Source organism: Astatotilapia calliptera, chromosome 6 (genome assembly GCF_900246225.1).
Source record: "Astatotilapia calliptera chromosome 6, fAstCal1.2, whole genome shotgun sequence".
In the NCBI taxonomy this organism is placed as follows: domain Eukaryota; kingdom Metazoa; phylum Chordata; class Actinopteri; order Cichliformes; family Cichlidae; genus Astatotilapia; species Astatotilapia calliptera.
The window spans coordinates 24,897,213-24,917,604 of NC_039307.1; the positions used below are offsets into that span (position 1 = coordinate 24,897,213).

General features: G+C 37.6%; 2 protein-coding genes across 6 annotated transcripts in view; both read right to left on the minus strand.

The window, feature by feature from the left end:
• The window catches only part of fam13a (family with sequence similarity 13 member A), a 49,897-nt gene extending 31,940 nt beyond the window's left edge, over positions 1–17,957 (minus strand). For 2 of the 5 annotated variants that reach the window (XM_026171295.1, XM_026171293.1), the window contains exons 1-7: positions 17,696–17,957; positions 14,012–14,207; positions 10,904–11,113; positions 8,814–8,994; positions 5,934–6,081; positions 3,431–3,523; positions 2,643–2,729 (exon numbers count right to left, since the gene is read on the minus strand). In XM_026171295.1, coding sequence (XP_026027080.1) covers positions 2,643–2,729; positions 3,431–3,523; positions 5,934–6,081; positions 8,814–8,994; positions 10,904–11,113; positions 14,012–14,207; positions 17,696–17,722 — 942 coding nt within the window. In that variant the 5' untranslated portion in view covers positions 17,723–17,957. The remainder of the gene's footprint in view (positions 1–2,642; positions 2,730–3,430; positions 3,524–5,933; positions 6,082–8,813; positions 8,995–10,903; positions 11,114–14,011; positions 14,208–17,695) is intronic. The other 3 variants (XM_026171294.1, XM_026171296.1, XM_026171297.1) reach the window with 3 other exon arrangements.
• A 699-nt stretch (positions 17,958–18,656) lies between these two features.
• LOC113024331 (ovochymase-2) overlaps positions 18,657–20,392 on the minus strand; it is a 32,428-nt gene continuing 30,692 nt past the window's right edge. Inside the window, exons 24-25 of the mRNA XM_026171302.1 lie at positions 19,597–19,757; positions 18,657–19,042 (exon numbers count right to left, since the gene is read on the minus strand). Of these exons, the coding sequence (XP_026027087.1) occupies positions 18,833–19,042; positions 19,597–19,757 (371 nt within the window). The 3' untranslated portion in view covers positions 18,657–18,832. The remainder of the gene's footprint in view (positions 19,043–19,596; positions 19,758–20,392) is intronic.

The window sequence follows — 20,392 nt, forward strand, 5'->3', positions numbered from 1 at the left end:
CGTGATCCATACCTCTTGCTTGCACAATTGCCACAGTCATTTCTTATGAATGTTTTAAATGGTGGGTCTTGATATAAACATTTGAGCTTTAAAAGAAGAAAAGCGGGCATCTGCCAATTAAAAAAAAAAGCACTCAAGCGTTTCTGTGATTTTCCACGGTGACAGTTTTGTTTTTTCAGCAAGAGGGAATAACTAATACTCTGCCAGTAACAGCTGTTTGTTTTACAGTCCAAAGATCATGTATGAGTATAAATGTGTTGGTCAAACAAAACACAAGTTTCAAGTTTAAAAGAGGTGTATGATAAATCTAGAAGATAAAACAAACAGATTAAAGGCTCTCCAATTTAAGTAAGTGGGTGTGTTTTTCTTTTACTGTTAGACATAACCTGAGGCTAATAAAAAGTATTTTATAGACTGACAAGACTTTGTCCTTAGAGGACTTCAGAAACCTGGTGTAGCTCTGGTAGAAATGTGTGAGTGGAGATCATTTAAAAAACAAACACTTAATATGTTTTCTTAAGCAGTAAAGAAGCCAAACCCCTCCTAAGCTTAGCTTTATGGGGAAAGTGAGTTTTTACTGGAGGCTCTGGGAAACAATAGCAATAAAAGTTAATATTTAAAGTGACCATGAATCGCTTGATAAATTCTTAAGGTCAGTCTTTTATCTGTGAACACCATTTTAATTTTGAGAGGAAGTTAAGACTTCCAGGAATGGGATATTGTGAGCTTTTGTAATGAGACTCAGCAGCTGGACGTTCAGGTTGATGGGTTTAGTGGTTCATTGGCTCCTAAGCAAAAGACGTCACTAGTTTGCTGCTGATGGTCGAACATTTAAGTCGAACATGCTGTTGCTCTTAGCAACCATCAATGGGAAAGCTATACAGCTTTTTTTAGTCGTGTAAAGTATCTAAGTGCATTTATTTGAGTGCAAATTTGAGGCCCGTATTCTACTGGAGAATTGTCTTTATGAAACTCTACTTCTACTGCACTAGACTTCAGAGAAAATATTTGACTTTTTTCTTCCATTATCTATTACTTTGTATTTTAAAACTTCATAGAAACATAAAAAGTAGATGAAAAAAATAAATAAAACAAGCCAACAGTACAAACAAGTGCAGCTGATTGCTTTGTTTACACAAAACTGTATTTTGAGATTACTTCATTTGTCTTTTGGGCAACTGTATGAACATTTCATCATTATACCCTCTTGAATGTGAGGGCTTCCCTGTTGACCTTCCTTTTTAGTAATAAGCACTAGTTGCATTCTTATACAGAGTACTCAGATATTACTTCAGACAAAAACAGTAAAATGATTACCTGAATACTTTGAGTTAAGCACAAATTAAAACAGTTAATCTTGTGGACGCCATGCATCTGTAAATTATTACTGTGCTGCATTTTACAACAGAACCAATTGTTGATCTTTATTAATGATAATCAGGGTTGCCAAGCCTGCGTGCAAAAATCAGGCCAAATGCCATTCAAAACAAGACCAAGCGAGCCCAGTGTTCAGACGCGGAGGATGCCAGAGACTGCTTTAGCACGTACGCATGTGTGCTCGGGTTGATTACTGGCATGTGATTATTTGACTTGATGTAATTTTTCACACAATAACACGTCTTAATAAAAGTCACATACAGATGTAAACTGGATGAAGCCAATTTTGAACAAAGTTTTTATAAAAACTTTATCTAAACACTAGCTAAATTCTTTTGTCACATTTGTTATAATAAAACTTTAAAGCAGCAGAAACCTGAAAAGCAATGAGCGAACGTTAACCTTCACTGGAAGTGTATTTCATTTGTCGCTTAGCTGCACACTGACACGCACAGACTGTGAAGCCAGAGACGAAGGTTGAAGTGAAACGTTTAAATATACTCTTCAGTTTTCTACACAACCTCTGCTAGAAAGCAAAAAATTCTTTGCAGGGCACAAATGAAAGCAAAACGTCCTTCATCGGCAGATGTTTTTACCCTTCTGAGCTTAACTTGCTATCAGTCAGCATTTCTTTTATCTCACAGTGACACAAGCTTGGATATGATAAACACATTTATGGCTTCAGAGCTTTGTTTAAACTACGCTCAAAACAAACAGCAAGATCATTTTAATGTGTCTCAAAGCTGAAACCAACCTTAAGAAAATTACTCTCATTGAACTGCATATGTGATAAAATACTAAATAATAATAATTTATCATTCAATTCAACTGACTAAAGGAGAAATTTATACTTTACAAATACATCTTTCCAATAAATGATTCCTGAGCAGTTTGTAAAACATGTGCACAGACAGGAATTCTCCAGGGTTTTATTGCCCTTTTGCCCCTAATTGCCTATTTCAGTGTCGGGCCTCATCTGTAGTAAGACAGCATACCAAAGCCACTGTTTTTCTCTCTCTGCAAATAACTATGCCGTTGTTTCCTGTAGCAAATTGTCTTTATCAAATCATGTCACGTGACCAAGCAGAGGGCTTTAGGCATCGCAGGCAGTCTGAGAGATAACTTCAGGGTAATCAGCACTAAGGCAATACAGCAGATAAGAAGCCCTATAAATGTATATATGAAATATGAAATAAAATGTAATAAACTAGGAGGCCAAAACAACAGTGCAATTATTCATGCTGACACGTGGTTGTCTCTTGTACCTTCTTTTTTCTTGTTTTTGCATTTGGAGCGTTGGTGCAGGATTTCTTCGGAAGATCTGCATTTCCTGTTTGGTTTAGGTGGCCAATCTTGAAAAGGTGTACACACAGATAACAGCAGACAATGAGATTTATAGTACATAGTAAAATTATCTGAATAACTTTAGAAGGTATGTATGAATGTAAACCACAGAAATAGCATTGCATTCATCAAGAAAGGTGTAAACACTTCAAAAAGCTGTTTTGAAACAACAGAATTTAAACAAAAAAAAAGACAACTGAGTCACTAAAATAATTTTACGCTGCATCATAAAACTCCAGTGGGTGGTATTGTGAGCAGTGAAGATCTACAGCTGTTAATGTTTTAGAAGAATAAATGTTAATGCTTTTTAAATTTAGGTTGAACTTGGTCACCTGATAAGTTATCAGCAACAAAACGCAAACTACTAAAAAGGTCATCGTCTGCTTCACTGAGTGACAGGAAAAAACAATACATGTGGTATTGCATGTGGTATACGCTAGTCACTACACAATAACCCACACAGATGCACACAAATATAGCATTACAAAACAGCTTTTCCAAAACATGCCCATGTTGTGTTAATTGCGTCACACAGATTATAGTGCTGTTGTAAAAGCGACTATGTAAGGGAATTTAAAAGGTTCTTGGAAGGCAGATCTGGGAATGCCAGGCATAAACGAGAACACACACAAACACACACTTCACACTGGACAGATTTCTTCTTTCATAACAGGTATGAATACATGCATAAACAAAGACACAAACACACAGGCTTTACTTTCATCCTAGTAAGTGGGGTTATTGTCTTTGCATCGAGATGGCTGGATGAATTCTTTGTGTCTGCATCTGCCACTTGAGTCTCCTGGTACAAGAAAGAGGACAAAGGAGAGTCACATCTGTAATACACATCTTACATACAGCCAATTAACAAAAGAGGTAACGTCTCATCTTTAATAAAGGCCAGGAAGCTTTTTCTCCAGTCCTTATGCATGGAATAAGAATCTCATATATATAGTAGATGTGAAATATGTCAGGGTAGGTGGGTTCTGCTGTTGTGTTTTATTCTAATAGCTCCTATCAACACAGCTGAGCACAGATTTAAACAGCATGACAGTCTGCCTCCTCAAACACACACGATCACTAAAAACTGCCGTGCACACGTGCTGGCGGTCTGCATTTTACAACTGGAAGTAAAGGCAAACCACCGATCATGTGTGCTATGTTCACAGGCATTGCAAGGAAGGTCAGGAGGTATGATGCCTCTGCAGGTCACGTGTGCGTGTGTGTGTGTGTGTGTGTGTGTGTGTGTGTGTGTGTGTATATGTGCATGTTTGTATGTTAGACAATCTTTTCTGGGTGAGGGATTTCCTACTGCTCATCAGTGTCTCAAGTGTCAATGCCCTTACAGGAATTCACAACACAGCACAGGTGCTTGTGATCGGATGATGATATCACAAAAAAAGGACACGTCTTTAAAGTCTTTGCAGATTTAATTTTAGTGTTACAAGTAATCTGGACCTTTGGAATTTATTAAGTTGAATTTGATCAGGTCATTTGTAATGTTTGCTTTTTCATGACGTCACATAGGTCACAGACTCAAGACTTAATGGTGTTAAAAATGACAGGAGAGTGCTATGAAAGAAGAGGCTAAAGGTCAAAACAAGAGAGAGATCCCACCATCAGTAGCTGCTCATCAGATGGCCAGTGTCACGTTTCACACGCCCGACACAGGCATTAATCAACAATCGAGACACTGTTGATGTCTGCACACTGAGATAAAAAAAAAAGGCTGGTCTCTAAATTCTGCTAATCATGAGATAGTGGTAAATGAAGCTGTTCTCAGTAAATATTCGGTAGGCTTCTCTACAAATATTAATTGGATCTTTAAACAATTAAATAATTAATAAAACATGTTAATGTTTTTATTAATTTGTTTGTTTACTGCTTTCATATGCAGTCTCTTTGGGTGAAAATTGATTCATTCTATACTGAGTTACAGTTTATAGTGACTTTTATGGTGACAGACATATGATTAAGATAATACTGTTACACAACATAAATGCTGGGCAATGCTTTGACACGTAGCTAAAAATACAGCTTTTTTCCCCTTTAGCTCACGAAATTTATACACAATGACACTTAATTTTGGACACCTGGAATATCTAAATTATTATACATTCATAATTTATAAATATGTCAACAACATGTTTAAAGGAAGGAGGAGGTAGAGATTTGATAGGGTGCTCTTGTCCAATATTTTCATGTGTGTGAGGGTGCACGGGCATGTTGGTATGGGTATGTATATCTGTAGGTTGTGTTTCCTTTGAGGTGTTACTGGGGTTATTGAAAAGGTGTATATGTGTGTATGTGTATGTATGTATGGATAGATAGAAAGATAGATATACATATAATTAATAAAAAAAAAATACATGTAAAATATAATGTAATTGTAAGGAGGTATTTCTGTAGTCTATTGATTACTTGATAGTGGAAAGGGGGTGGGGTTAAATAAGCCGATGCTTCTTCCTGCTCCTTTTTGAACATGAAAGTTATTTGTGGTTGTGGTTGCTCGTTTTCCTTTCGTTTTGCTTTGTTTGTTTGTCTCTTTTGAATTCTATGTTGTTGTACTTTTTCAACATGTTCAAAAGAAAGATTCAATCAATCAATTAAAAAAAGCTAAAAATTACATTGTTGTTTATTAGGCAAATACCAAACTGAATTCATGTTTTTATACTCAAAGTTAGGGCCAGCCAACAGTACGGTAATTACATTTTAGCTTTAAAAATATAATTTCGACTAAACAGCTTGCATATGCTGGCGGATTAACCATTACAGGAACATAAAAATTATGTGGTAATTATGTGTATCTCATAAAAGAAATGAAATGGTGATGAAAATAAACCTGAATATAAACTGGCAAATCAAACCAGCTGATCAATAGACATCAGTCATCAAAGCAGACAACAGACAAAAACAACCAAGGACTGAAAACAGCCACCTGTTGATATAAGATCAATAATTCAATCATTTTTACCTTGACATTACACAAGGCTGCTTGTGTAAGCCATCAATCATCCAGGTGACTGGGCAGAAGATGATGTCATAGATGAAGTCACACTGTTTAAAGTGCATGGGCACGACATGTGAATCATTAAGTTGTCTTACCAAACTGCAAAGCATTGCCCCGACCATCAACACTCATTTATTTCATGTAAACAGTGATCTGTTTCACATAAACACTACTTTCCGGTGCTTCTGTGAGTATACCGCACCTCGGCAATGATAGGCGATGCCTCTTCTTTTGCGTAGTCTTCTCTGTCTGTGTTGGTCTCAAAGATATTGTTGTAGTTCTGGATAAGTTTGGCCATGATCTTGTTACAGATGTTCTGCTCCTTAAGTGCTTCAAATCCAGGAGCCACGCTAAAATAAAATAAAATAAAGTAAAAGCAAAAAGATGACATTTAATTGAAATTCTTTAAAGGGAAAGGTCATTCAAATGAGCACCAAATAAATATCCATAAACACTAATGTGAGCACTTTAATAGGAACTACATTCAATGGCCAGTATGTTAGGTACACCTGTTCAACTCCTTATTAACACAAATATGTAATTAGCCAATTGCATGGCAGCAACTAAATGGTCAAGATGAAGTACTAAAGTTCAAATCACAAGGGCAAGAAAGCTGATTTAAGTGACTGATTGTTGGTGTCAGATGGACTTGTCTGAGTATTTCAGAAACTGCAGGGATTTTCAAGCACAACGGGTGAAAATGTTGTGTTGAATGCCGCAAGCTAACTCAAATAAACACTCATTACAACCAAGGTATGCTGAAGAGCATCCCCTGAACCCTGCATATTAGCTAAGAATGGGAAATGTAGGCTACAGTTGAGGTTAATCAAAATTCAAGCAGAAGACTCTTTAAACATTTCCTGGTCTGATGAAATTTGATTTCTGCTGCAACACTCTGATGCCAGGGTCAGAATTAAGCATAAACAAAATAAGAACGTGGATCCATCCTGGTGTTGGTGTTACGATATGGTCTTTGCACACATAACATCCCGTATGACCCAAGTGTACCTGTCTTCTGATTGCTGTTTCCAGCAGGACAGGATGCCATGTCACAAAGTTCACCTCATCTCAAACTGGTTTCTTGAAGCAGCGGTTTCAGTGAGTTCACTGTACTCAAAAAGCCTCCACAGTCACCAGATCTCATTCTATTGAGCACCTTTGCTCATATAGCAAAAAGGTGGTCCGACCCAGGATTAATGGGAAGCATTAATGTTTATATTATGCCCTGTTCATGGATTTCTGTAAAGTAATAAGGAATTATGTGTAGTTTGGTAGAAAAAAAGTGTCACTTTCATTAAATTTAAGAAGAAATCAGACATCTGTAGATCTAAAGCTAACACCAAAACAACATAACTTGAATTCATGGGTGGACTATCCCTTTGAAACTGACTATAGCAGCAGCAATAAAAGCAACAATCTGTATGGAACAAATGCAACTAAGCTGTAATCTTGATACTGAAATAGAAAGTAAGTCCCCAAGTTGTCAGACTGAATCCAGCTTCTATAACAAGTTTGTATGATACTGCCGAACAGCTGTGTGAGATGTACACCGGGCTGTGGGCCTATCTGTAGGTCTAATTATATAACCTTTACACAGTCTGAAGAGAACAGACTGTACAGTATGAAAGAGTATCCATTACAGTGTCTCTTATATCAGTTTCCACGGGAATCCCGGCCTTAATTAACCAATTTATCGCTGGAGATTCCCACTGGCTATCAGTCTAGACAACACTACAGTTACATGGTATGGTCTTGTCTTGGTCTTGGTATGGTCTTTGCACACATTGAGTGAGTTATTATCAACCATCCCATTATGACCCGAGTGTATCGGTCTTCTGTTTGCTTTTTTCAGCAGGACAGGATGCCATGTCACAAAGACTGGTTTCTTGAATCAGCGGGTTCAATGAGTCATTATACTCAAAAGGCCTGCACAGTCACCGGGTCTCAATCTATACAGCACCTTCGGGATGTGAAGACTGGGAGATTCACAACATGGATATGCAGCTCATATAGCACAAAGGGGGTCCAGCCTACTACTAGCAAATACTATTTATTACTAACTAGTATAGCTTACTAACATTAAAACTGGCCACCGAGTAAGCCTATCAGAAAATTTAAAACTTGAGCTCAGAAGCCTGAGACACGGCCACATACTGTATAATTTATTTCTGAACATTTTCACATCTGCAAACAGGGTACCAAGCTGAACTTGTGCTTTGTATTTTAAATGCACAGGTAAATCAAACTGATTAGCTTTCTGAGTGACCTTTGTTAAGTCAGTTAATTGAAAAAAAACAAAACAAAAAAAACTACTGACTGCCTTTAAAATTTGTGGTAACTTATATTTAATTTCTAATCATTCACTCTTCTGCTACCTCTGCTACTTCCTCACCCTTTATTTTTAGCACTTTATTCTTCAAAACATGAAATTTTTATGCTCTCCTGACAATCTGCTTCTCTACTCACTCAGTAAACTACAGCATCACCTTCTGGCCAAACACTGGATTTTACACTGGATGCCTTTTCTGACGCAACCTTTCCATTTATCCAGGATTGAGGGCGGCACTAGGAGTCTATGTCTTGAATCAGGGATTTTTCACGTGTAATGCAATGTGACAGAGGCAGAGCCCTTGTTTATTAATCAGACTACAAAACTGGGGAATCAACACTGATTTATTTCATGTAAACAGTGAAATTACATGAAAACTCTGTATGAAAAGGCATTTATACAAAAATACACAACAGAAAACATAGAATCAGCTTAAAAAAGCATTTTTTTAATGGAAATTCAAAGTATAAATTTGAATGTAAAATTCTCACATTTTTATAAATGAGGCACCAGGTACAGTGGGTGTAGTGGTTACCACTGTGCTGGCTAATAGGAGGAGGTTGTGAGTTCAAATCCACAAGGCAAGCGAGGCCTTTGTGGATTGAATAAGCGGAAGAAAACTGATGGATGGCCAGAAGGCTGTGACTATAGCTTTCAGCAAGAAGAAATGCCCTCTTACATGGAGTGATATGGTGCACAGGTGTGTATTTGGACTGTTTAACCACATCTAATCTAAAGAAATGTTTCACTCACTGGAACACGCTGGGTCCAAACACAGTAGCGAGGTTGAGGGCAGTCATGCGGTTGTCCTTGTGGCTGCTCTCCACAAGGGTGAGGAAATGGCAGAGGTAGTGCAGGAGACTGTAGTGGACATCTGGAAGCTGCAGGAGAAGGTGTCTCACGTCTGCCCAGGTGTCATCATCACCACCACGCTCTACAGATACAAAAGGTTATAGGATTTTTTTTTAATTCAATGTGTGTAGTTTATGAAATCCCTGGCAAACAACCTTTAGTGGAAAGATTAGTAATGCACTTGTGCTTCAAGTTTTTCATTAACAAGGACATTCTGCTTTGGTCTGTTTACACAGAATTAATTAACAAAAATTCAAGTAAAATTCCAAGTATAATGAATACTATTACAGCCTATCTCCAGAAGGGAGTAACAGCTCAATCCATCATCCCTCTATAATATCTAATCTTGGGTTATGGTGACTTCTAATACCTGAGCATTACTGCCTCAAAATATGTTGATGCTATTACTGGGGGTACATAATTGGGTCAGAGGTGGATAAACGGATACGACTGCTGATCCCAAATGACTTAGTGACGCAAACGTTGTGAGTGTGCACTGTAGGTCTATGTGAATGTGCATGCATGCGTACGAATGTGGGTATGTGGGTACATCTGTCTCAGTTTGGAGACGGGCAGTAATCACCCAGAGCTTTCACGGCTGCTCTTGTGACAGCTGAGTAAAGTTCAGATTCTGTGTGTGTGTGTCCACCTGTATGTTTATTATGGATGTATTTTAGGGCAAAAAAAAGGTTGTGCTTTAACAGATGTGTACACTGCACATAAACAGAGGAAACAGGACACAGGTGCACAATACAAGAGAAAGTAACACCATGCATGAAGGTATACTAGAAATTAAAGATACTAATTTAAATGAGAATAAAAATGTATTAGTTGTTGTTATTTATGTAGTGTTTAAGATCTTGACTTAACCAAAATAGGGTCTGGTGTTTCTACAGAAAGAGCTGATTAGAGTATACATCTCGTGTTGCATGCATATGTACATACAAAATGTAACCATATACACTAGGTTATCATATACTTTTCTGTGAGGTCTGAATTTCTCCTTCAGCAGAATTAGAAAAACTTTCAGTTGTTGCAAAAACATTATAATATAATATTTTTAGCAGCTCTGGGAAAATATAGTAGAGACATAGCAAAAGTATTATAGACAAATATGTGATGAAATATAGCTCAATGGTACAAAGTTATTTAACTTAACTATACACAAAGAAGAGACAACAAAAGCGTTGACGACTGCCATTAAACACTGATAATCAAAATCATTTATTTTTCTTTTAATTTGAAATAAAAAAGATTAATACCAGTCTTAAGTTCTTTGATTTAAATCTGATAGCAATAGCAACTTTTTTTAATACTTCTAAAAGTTTTGTCATGTTAAAATGTGTAATGCAGAAAATCCTGGCATTCAGAAAGATTTAATAACCAACTGCTTGGGATTTTCTCTGGATAAAATAATGAAACACGCCTGGTAGAAACAAAACAGTTGAACAAAAACCAGCAAAATAATCTTATTCTCCAGTTATCGTCAGGAGCAGCGTCACTACTCAGGCTGACATTCATGGGGTCTATGAAAGCAAAGGGAATGCAGCAGATAAAGTATACACCACTCCCATCAAACGGATTAAACCTAGCACTGAAGCTGGGAGCGATCGCAGATGCTTTTCTTGCTAAATGACTCACTTTACCTTTTATGACCTCAAAGGTTTATTACCAGAAAAATCTGGCCCATCACCCTTCATATTACCACCCTCTCTCACAAGCAAACGCAGTATATAAATGCTCCGCCTGCTGTAGACGACTGCGCGGCTAATCGTAAAATTCACCAGCTAAAGATAGTCTTGCTGATCATCCAGTCAGTCATGACCCAGATCTACATTACACTGGAGAGGTGTATCCAATAATATCGACATGATCACATTTTGCCAGTCAAAAAAACAAAAACACTGACCCACACATGTTGCAGGATAATTTTTATACACTGCCTATAAAAAAAATAGCACAAAAGGTAGGACTACATGTTGGTGATTTACCTTGGTAGTGCTGTATTAGTGCCTGCTGGACTGTCATGACTACCAGACCCCCGGGGAGATCTCTCAGGTACTGTTTGAGCAAGCTGGCAACAGTACAGGAATCAGATTCAGAGAGCAGGTTCACATCACCACCACCCTCCAAATGCTGCTTCAGGGTCTCCACAGCACGGACGTTTCCATTTACCCTGAACAGACCTTCCTGATGCAGTGCTGGAGGAGTTAAGAGACAAAAAATATTACAAATAAAGAAATCCTCACTTACAAGGTCTTGAATGATCAGTCCCCATCTTATCTTATGACCTCAAAGTATCATATCACCCTAATTGAGCACTGTGCTTCCTGAGCCTGATTCTGCCAGAGGTTTTTTCCTGTTAAAAGGGAGTTTTTCCTTCCCACTGTTGCCAAGTGCTTGCTTAAAAGGGGCAGTCTGATTGTTGGGGTTTTCTCTCGTAATATTATAGGATTTTTACCTTAAAATATAAGGGGGCTTGAGGTGACTGATGTTGTGATTTGGTGCTATCCAAATAAAACTAAACTAAATCATTATTAAAAATATTTTATTTTTCTTAAATAGTAAATGTAAGTTTAATTTAATTTTTCCTTGGTAGCAGACTTTACATTCTCAGAGAATATAGAGCAATTTGCAGATTTGCACTGTAACCATGACTTGCAAGGATCTTTTCTGACCCACTGTTACATCCTGGCACTGCTATCAAGTCTGAATTTCCTTCATGTAAAGGCACTTTTGTGACCAAGAAGTGAAATTGTGAAAAATATAAAATCTAAAGGTTTATCTGTTAACCATCTTTTTATTTTTTAATTCTTTATATTGAGCAGATCAACAACACACTGAGAAAAAAATAGCAAGTGACATTCTTATATATGAAAATTTTAATTTAGTGTAACTTAACAGATACTAGTCAGGAATATTTTCCTTTTACTTTATTGCCAAACTCACAATTAGCTGGGGTTTTTTTGCATGCCATTTTAGTATTAAATAACTACACTTTTGTATTTGCTGTTAGCATTATCACTATTTTTAATTAGTCTAAACGCACTAAGGCCATAGTAATGCTTTCTTTGTGAGTATTTATTACACAGTGTGCTGCGGGGAAAAGCCTGTTCTAACGTTTGAGTCTAAGGTTTATTTTTTAGCACCTGGCGGCTTTTTTACTTCTCATCCGTAAATAATCTGCTCTTTCAAGTGATTCAGTTTATTTTGAAAAATCTCAACAGGATCTTGAGCTTTATTGTGAAAGGTTTATGTGGAACATAAACAAGCGGACACGCAATGGTTTTACCATCGTTGTTGCTAACGACAACGCATAAAAACAGGCGCTTGTCCATCCCTAGTGTGGTTATATTAAATATAAGAGAAAGAGAGAACTTTAAGAAATTAATATAGCCACTACAGTGACCATCAAAACCATGACAAAATATTGCCGTAAACAGTTTATTTTGCGACACCACGAAACAAAGGATAGCATAAAATGAAACGATAAAAGTTTTTATATCGTCATCATATCATATGAACAGCCCTAGTCTGTGAACATGAAATTAGCAGCTTAGATTTGTGTTAATAGCTGTCAGTGTTTTGTTTTTGGTATCTGTTTTGATTATGTTGCTAGTTAGCGTTGCTAAGTGCTTGCTAAAACCTTAACAACTGCCTTTTGCCTTATCAACACCTGTTGCTAACCTTACTTTGTCACACTTAGTATTTTATAACAAAATAATAATAATAATAATACTATGATAAAATATTTTAAAAAAAAATCTTACTAAAAGATTTCAACTCATGTTGTAGACCCTTGAAGTTTTGTTTTTAACAGCTAATAAAATGGCACACTAATACCCATAATAATAGGAGTAGTTATTTGGAACTATTTTCTGGCCAAATAATACTATTCAGAAATAAGTGACAGCGTTATTCACTGGATTATACATTTATTTCTTAAAAATAAATAAACAAAACAAAACAAGAACCAATTAAAAAAATTAATTGCTTTAAGCACTACTTGCAAAAATGAAATTTGTCCTTCAGGGTGACTTAATGGAGGAAGAAATCTCAAGGCCACATCCACAGCTCTAACATGTAGGCTATCTATGTTTGTTGGCCCATAAGGAATTATATTATTTCCCTCCACGCTTACCTTACCTGGTTATGAGACAGCCTTTAAATACATAGGCCAGTGAAATGATTGCACAGCGAGTTTAAGTCAAATTAAACACACTCCAATAATTGCTTTAAAAGAGGCCTATGTTTTCAGTTGACCTGAGTAGGATATCGTTTTCTTGTAGGGACATCTAGTGTTCAAACAGAAGAACTACAGAAAATAATGTAGGTTAATATAGAAAATTTACAAGTTCTGTTTTGTTTTTTTTAACTATGCGTTATGGTTGATCATTTTATATATTAATATCTATATACATTTTTTCTGGAGAAATCTGTTGGCTGATCGTTTGTCAAAGCAAGAGCTGTGGATTTGTGTGATTATATTTATTTATTTAGCAACAAATTTGCTTTTTAAATTGTTTGTCTCATTGAAAACTATTACATGTTTAGTCTCTTTTGTTTTCTGTATATCTGGTTTTAGATGATGATGATGGAAACTTGTGCTTGTGAAAGTGATTCAACTGTGCATTGTTTTTGTCTGCAGCAAATTAAATGATGAAGTATTAAAATGATTGTAGCTGATTATCAAGAGTAACTAATTGAAGAGTGAGATGGCAAGTCTGTGAGAAATATTAATAATGCATGCAATGACAAAAAAAACCATTTAACTCTATTTCAGTAGTCTAGTAAAGTTGCTCTGGTCTAATTCTTATCCGGCTCATATTAACAAGACTCAGAGGATTGACATAATGAGGTTTCTGATTATTGTATAACTGTATGATTTATTTAGAACAAATTATGTAATACAAGAAAACCTAGGTGGCACTATAAAGCTGTATTTATGTAGTGACACCAGTAGGATTGGATATTCAAAAATGTATGTGCACCATCTTCTCAGCATGCAAGACCAATTGTATTCAGCAAAAACTCAAAGAAATAAAAGATAGCCAAAGGTTGCACTTCTCCTCCAGTGCTCTCATGCATTTTTGCCTCACCATGCTTGCGGAGATGCTCCACCATCCTCCGCACCACCAGAGGCACCCCATTCTCCAGCAGCCCCTGGTTTCGCAACTCAAACAGAGACGCTCCAAACACCTTGGTGTGCTTGGGTGCGACTATCCTGGGTCTCGGGATGGGCATCTGGACCATCTTCTTCATGTCTTCTTTAACCTGCACCGCCGCCTTGTTGTGCTGCAGGGAGAGCAGACAGCAGCAGTCAGACACTGACACTATGGAAGCAGAGACAGACATCTTTGTAGACACCTGTTACACAGGAAAGCGCACTTCATCCCAAAGAGTAGAATGTGTGTGCTGCTGCTCATGAAGTGGCTGACTACACGCAGAGCTCTTTCAGTCACTCTGCCATGCTCTTACAGGACACCGTGTGCTGAGGGCAGCAGGAAGATAAAGAGGAGAGCTGGCTGTGCATGAGTTGCTACGACAAATATCAGGTTACCTCGCAACACATCTTTGGTTAAAGACACTGCCAGAGTGACACATATACACACACATGCACAAATAGGCATATGAGCACATATTTAGAGAAGCACATGTGGTATATGCTCAGCTGCCAGGAATCTGAACGATAGTAAGGATATCAGATCAGACTGATATAATACCTTAAGAGGAGAGGCTCATTGTACTACAAGTAAAATTACATTTTCCATTGCTAATCTCATTGAGAAATAAATACAAAATATAATATGGTAAAACATATTATTACATTTTCTGATTTGCTACTTATATATAATTGTTTACTTCACATAGGCTATTCAATACATATAGATATAGACCCATATGTCTCATTTTATATATGATTATCAAATTAAAGAGAGCAGCATTTTTCTTTTAGGTGTACCAAAAAATACTAACAGTACTGAGGTAACTAAGAATTGAAGTTAAGTACAGCAGGTGTTTTGATACACTTAGTTAGGTTTTACACTTTATGTGCTCTTAGCCAAGCTGAGCCAATTCAAAACCTGAATATGATGTTTACCTGGTAAGATACCGAGGCAAACAGCATCCCCATGGTCTCTGTATCTGCATACAGAGACTTTAAGATACACTTGCTTGTTGTCTGTCTCTGAGAGCAAACCATAACTTTCCAGCAAATTACTCATTCATTTAGCATATTTACAGTCCTGAGCAAAAGTCTTGAGTCACTCCATATTTCTTTAATATTTTGCTTCCAAGGAGCCAAACTTTCTTTTACATTTTTAACATAATCTTAATCTTTGCACATCGGCTGCTTTTTCACTCATTTTCAGTCCTTGTACCTGAGCATTTTCAGAGGAATTTATTTATTTATTTTTTGTTAAACTACTCATCTGATGATGAAACAGGAAAATTCCAGCAGCAACCTGACAAAGGACCTGAGCGATGTGTCTGGTCGTTCAGTTGAGCCATCTACCATTCACTGAAGCCTCATCAGAAATAGTCTCAGTGGAAAGACGACTGTCAGGAAGCCATTCTTAAGGAAGGGGAGCAGGGCAAAAACGATGATGATGTATGCCAAATTACACAAAATCTGGACTGAAAAATGAGGGGCAACAGATGTGATAGACTGTCGTGAACATGCACTGTTATTGTTTGGGGCTGCATTTCAGGGATCTTGTCAAAACTGATGGAATTCTGAACAAAGAAAGTACCATCAGATTTTCATCCACCATGCAATAACACGTGGAAATCATCTGACTGGCAACGGCTTTATTTTTCAGCATGTCAACGATCAGAAGAGACCTGGGTTAAAATGTGGCTACAATAAGGTCCATAGTGGCACGGTGGTTGTAATATGATTTTTTTCCCCTTTACTCACCACTTGCTAAGACACAGAAGCTAGAGTCATCTGCTGATTAAAACCCACCTCACAGAATGTGCTAAGATGGGTAAGGAGACAAAATCTTTAGCGTGGCAGATGCTCCGACTGTGTTAATACAACATACATTATCACTTAAATCAGCATTTATAAAGGCTGAACACGTCTTAATAGTTGCCAGACACGCTAAACACAAACTATCTTCATTAATCTTTAGATTTTCCGCTTGCACAAATGATTGTTTATGTATATAATTGAGTTTATGTGGCCATAGTTGGACCTCTCAGAGTTACAGTCTGGGCTCCTGTGCTACTACTACTGCAGGTGTTAAGGAGTTAAGCTGGTCTGAGCTAAGTCTGACTGTGAGACTGACTGTAAGGGGCCCAACGGAGCAGATGTCCCACTAAATCTTCCTTTACTATCATCATCATGGCAGATAGAAATGAATCGCAGTCTTACTTCTGAATTCACACAGTAGGCAAACACTGAGATGAAAAGTTTTATAGCAGGTTTTGGGGTTGTTTGTTAAGTTTCCCCTCAGCAATTTGAATGCAAACACAATCGCCTCCATTGTTGCTGGGATTCAGCCAAAGATGCTCGTCCCCTCCTTTGTTTTTAAGATATTTTCACACTTCAACATCTGACAGTGAAAAGGAAACTTATTAAGGAAACTTATTGACAAGGACCTGGGGGAAGGAATTGTTTCCCCTTGCTTCAGAAGTGTCTCAAACATTTTCTGTGGGAATCCTTTGGTTTCGACACTTTGGGTGAGTGAAATCTTTTAGAAGTATTGTCCTGTAAATAGACTGCTAACGGTCGGTACAACCCATCTAGCATAGGGGTGTCAAACTTAAGGTCTGGGTCCAGAATCGGTCTAGCAGACTCCAATCCGGCCCACTGGAAGGCTTCAGAAAATGTGAAGGAGGTCAAAAATTTTGCACTTTTAACTTAAGTTTCATAAATTTTATAGCCTGTCCTGCTGACAAAGACTCCCTCACAGTCATTCATACTACACCAATGTAATGAAGTAATACATAAATAATTTAAATGTGGAAAAAAATGTGATGTACTGTTGGAACTGCAATTAATTTTCTTATACTGAGGGGATTAAATGTGCAGTTAAACTACTTTACAATGACTTTACACTCATCCTGCTAATTTAAGATGTGGCCCACAATGCGAAATGACTTTTCCAACCCTGTCTTGTCTTCTACTTGCTCATGAAGGGGATAGCAAGCCCAAGCATGTGCCCTTCTTTTCCTCCACTCCCCACCTCCCTTGTCCCTCCCTCCTTCCCTGTCTGGGTGGCCATTGAAGCAACTGGCAGCAAAAGCACCACAGGAACCCTGAAGCAACAGCTGCAGAGCTCACAGTTACTACTGCAAGAAGAAAAACATTAAATAAAATAGAATATCCCGGTGCAGTGCTGGTGACAACTCTTATTTTCATTTCTGGAAGTGATCACATGCTTGGAAAAAATTACTGGTGTTGACTGAAAACAAAACATACAGTGTTTCTGTTTTTTGTTTTTTTTTTGTTTTTTACAGTTGTTGTTTTTTAAAGATGCTAGAATAAATTTACTGTTGCCCTACAGTAAGAGGAAGTACTTTCAAGCAAGTAGATTGGTCATTACAGCCCTATGAGTCATGGATTTTTTGGTAATAAGTTAGCTGAGGAAGGGAAAGTTAAGATTTACTTTAGGAAAGGAATATTTGTCCCTCCAGGACATTTTAAAGAGACAACACACCCCATCACAAATGAGTTTGTAGACAGACACTGAGCAGAACAGTCCCGTTATATGTTCTTCAGCTCTTAATTACAGGTCGATTAGGAAGTCAACTCAAGCTTTGTAGTTTCTACTCACACAGATGGTCATAGCTCCTGCCCCCATTCTCCCACAGAAAAAAACGCCGGCACTCCGGGGAAAGATGAGGAGAAAAAGTACAGCTGGCTCCCCTCCTCCGCTCCTCACTCTTTTCCAGGACACACTAGACTTTTCCCAGGGCTGGGAATCTTTTGCGCCTCACACTGAGCCATTCAGATACTCTAAAAAACACATATAATCCAACCAGGGGGGAAAAAAAAATCTGAGGAAGTCCTGTCACTACCGGCAGACCATGAGCACAGATTAGAGCTTGTCTCTTTCTCTCTTCCTCCCTCTTCATTCCCCCCCTCCTCTCCTTCTCCTAGGCTGAAATCTGAACCGAGTTTTTTCATTGGCTCAGAGGCCTGGTCATGTGATCAAGGGGGTTAAACCCCCAAAACTTTAAATATGTGCTGCAACATTCATCTACCAGAGAACAGAGCTAATCAGTGACTGGAAGAGCAATGAAGTAATGTTTTACTCAACGCTGTATTAAAGTGCACGCAAAAACAGGAAACGGCTTCAGAGCCTCATGTAGTTTTATCAGACCAATGGTGATTTTTGTATTCTATTATTTGCAGCATCTAAAATTTAAACCAACCTTTTATTTTTTTGTTCTTTGATGTCCTTCTTCTTTTTTTTTTTTTTACGTATGGTTGTGGACTGAATATAACAGATAAACAGCTGGTCAGAGAGACATTAAAACACAACAAGACAGTGGCTGGCAAATTAAGTTATATAAAATGACCATTAATTGTTATTAACCTTGATTTTTTTTTAACACTACACTTTTTATTACAGTTAAAATATTCATTCTGAACACAGCACTATAAAGTAAAAGGAAACAGTAACTGCAAGCTTTATAGATATGTATTTTTTATTTATACATGATATATTTATTCATTATTTTACAAATTATTTTACAAATATTTGCTTAAATATAATTTGCTTAAAATGTTCAGCAGTGTTTAATATATAGAAACGTACAAGCAATATGTTATTTACTAAATTATTTTACGGGGCACAATGCAACCTTGTAGGTTGGTGCTGCTGGTCAGCATTTGTTACATTCAGGGGGTTTTAAAGAGAAAAAAATAAATCTAAACATGGAATAATCTCTACCTAAAGATGTCAGCTTTACAAAGCTTTTCTGCTTTCATAAATATACTTCTTGATGTTGCTGTCGATCCAGTCACTGAAGGCGGAAACGCGGGTAAACACTGATGGTTTCTTGTCTCTGATGCAGCCCTGAGCTCCAAAGCTGACGATGCCGTGCACCTCCCAGGTTGTATTTGTTCCTCCAGCAGCAGTGGCAGCTGTGCAGGCGAGGGGACCGCCGGAGTCACCCTACCAGGAGACAGCGGGACAAAGAAATCAGCAAAGATCTACTTATGATGCACTGCAGAACATTAGATTTTGGCAGCTGCTGTAAATCGTCTCTGTGACCTTGAATTTGTAGAAGTCAGTCTTTATTAACAGCCTGACAAAGTATTCATTAGGCAAATGTCAGAATCGTGCTTTATGAAGCTCCTAAAATGTAAAACGTCCCATTTTTCACATTGCTGCATTTCTAGCAGCTGCTCATTAATGCTGGCGAATAATGTTTCTGTGTTCTTCTGTCTAATTACGCCTGCAAACTGGGCAGCAGCCATTGAGATCAAGGCTGAATGACCGCAAACAAAAACGTTTTCAGGGAGCTGCATAAAAGACGAAGAGAGGCGGGCACACTTACGTAATGTTTTTAAATAACTCGGAAGGAATTTAAACAATGAACAACAGTCTCATCGTCTCCTAACAACTTTCAGTTTGTCCATTTAGATGATGGATGCATTGATATATTGTCCAAACGTCAGTGCATCCTTAATTCAAGCAAATACTCTTTTCTAAATGTGTCGTCAAACCTGACAGGCTGACTTGAGCTCATCTGGGGACTCGTAGCCGGCACAGATCATGGAGGGCCTGAGGGTGTCCCACCAGTAAGCAGGCTTACTGCAGGTTTCGAAGTCGATAACAGGCAGCGCTGCCTGATTAAGCTTCTCGGCCACTTTAGGGAACAGGTTACCTAAATATAAGAAGAACAAATTAAAATCTTTACATCATAGAAATTTCAGAAAATAACACAAACATGTTTACACTAATAATTTTGTTTTACATATTGTATCACTAAATCTAAAGTCATCACTACTGCTGTATGCCAAAAAGTGGGGTTTTTATGTGTGTACCCCCTTGTTTTAACAACAGGGGACCTCCAGCTGAACCAGGCTCAGGGAGGCAGCAATGAGGAAGATAGAATGAGGAAACAGGATCCTACAGAGACTAGGAACAACAAACATCATAAAAAATGAATACAAAAGAAAGTAGACAACAGTTAATCACATAGTGGGGATTGGAAATTAAATAGCCTGAGCCTATAGCAGCATAAGTAAGAATAGCTCAGGGTCACTGATCCAGCCTGACGTTTCTGGGCAGAGACTCAATTTAGTGTAGTATTGGCTTTTTTAGACTATCAGAGTGCATTTAAAATCAAACACTCAAGATGTAATTGAACTGTAAACGTTCAGCTTTAATTCCAGGGGTTTAACAAAAGTATTGCATTAACTGTTTATGAACTACAGCCACTTTTATAAATTGCCCTGTATTTTCAGAGGCTCAAAAGTAATTGGACAATTGAAAGTTGTTATTTCTTTCTTTTCTTTC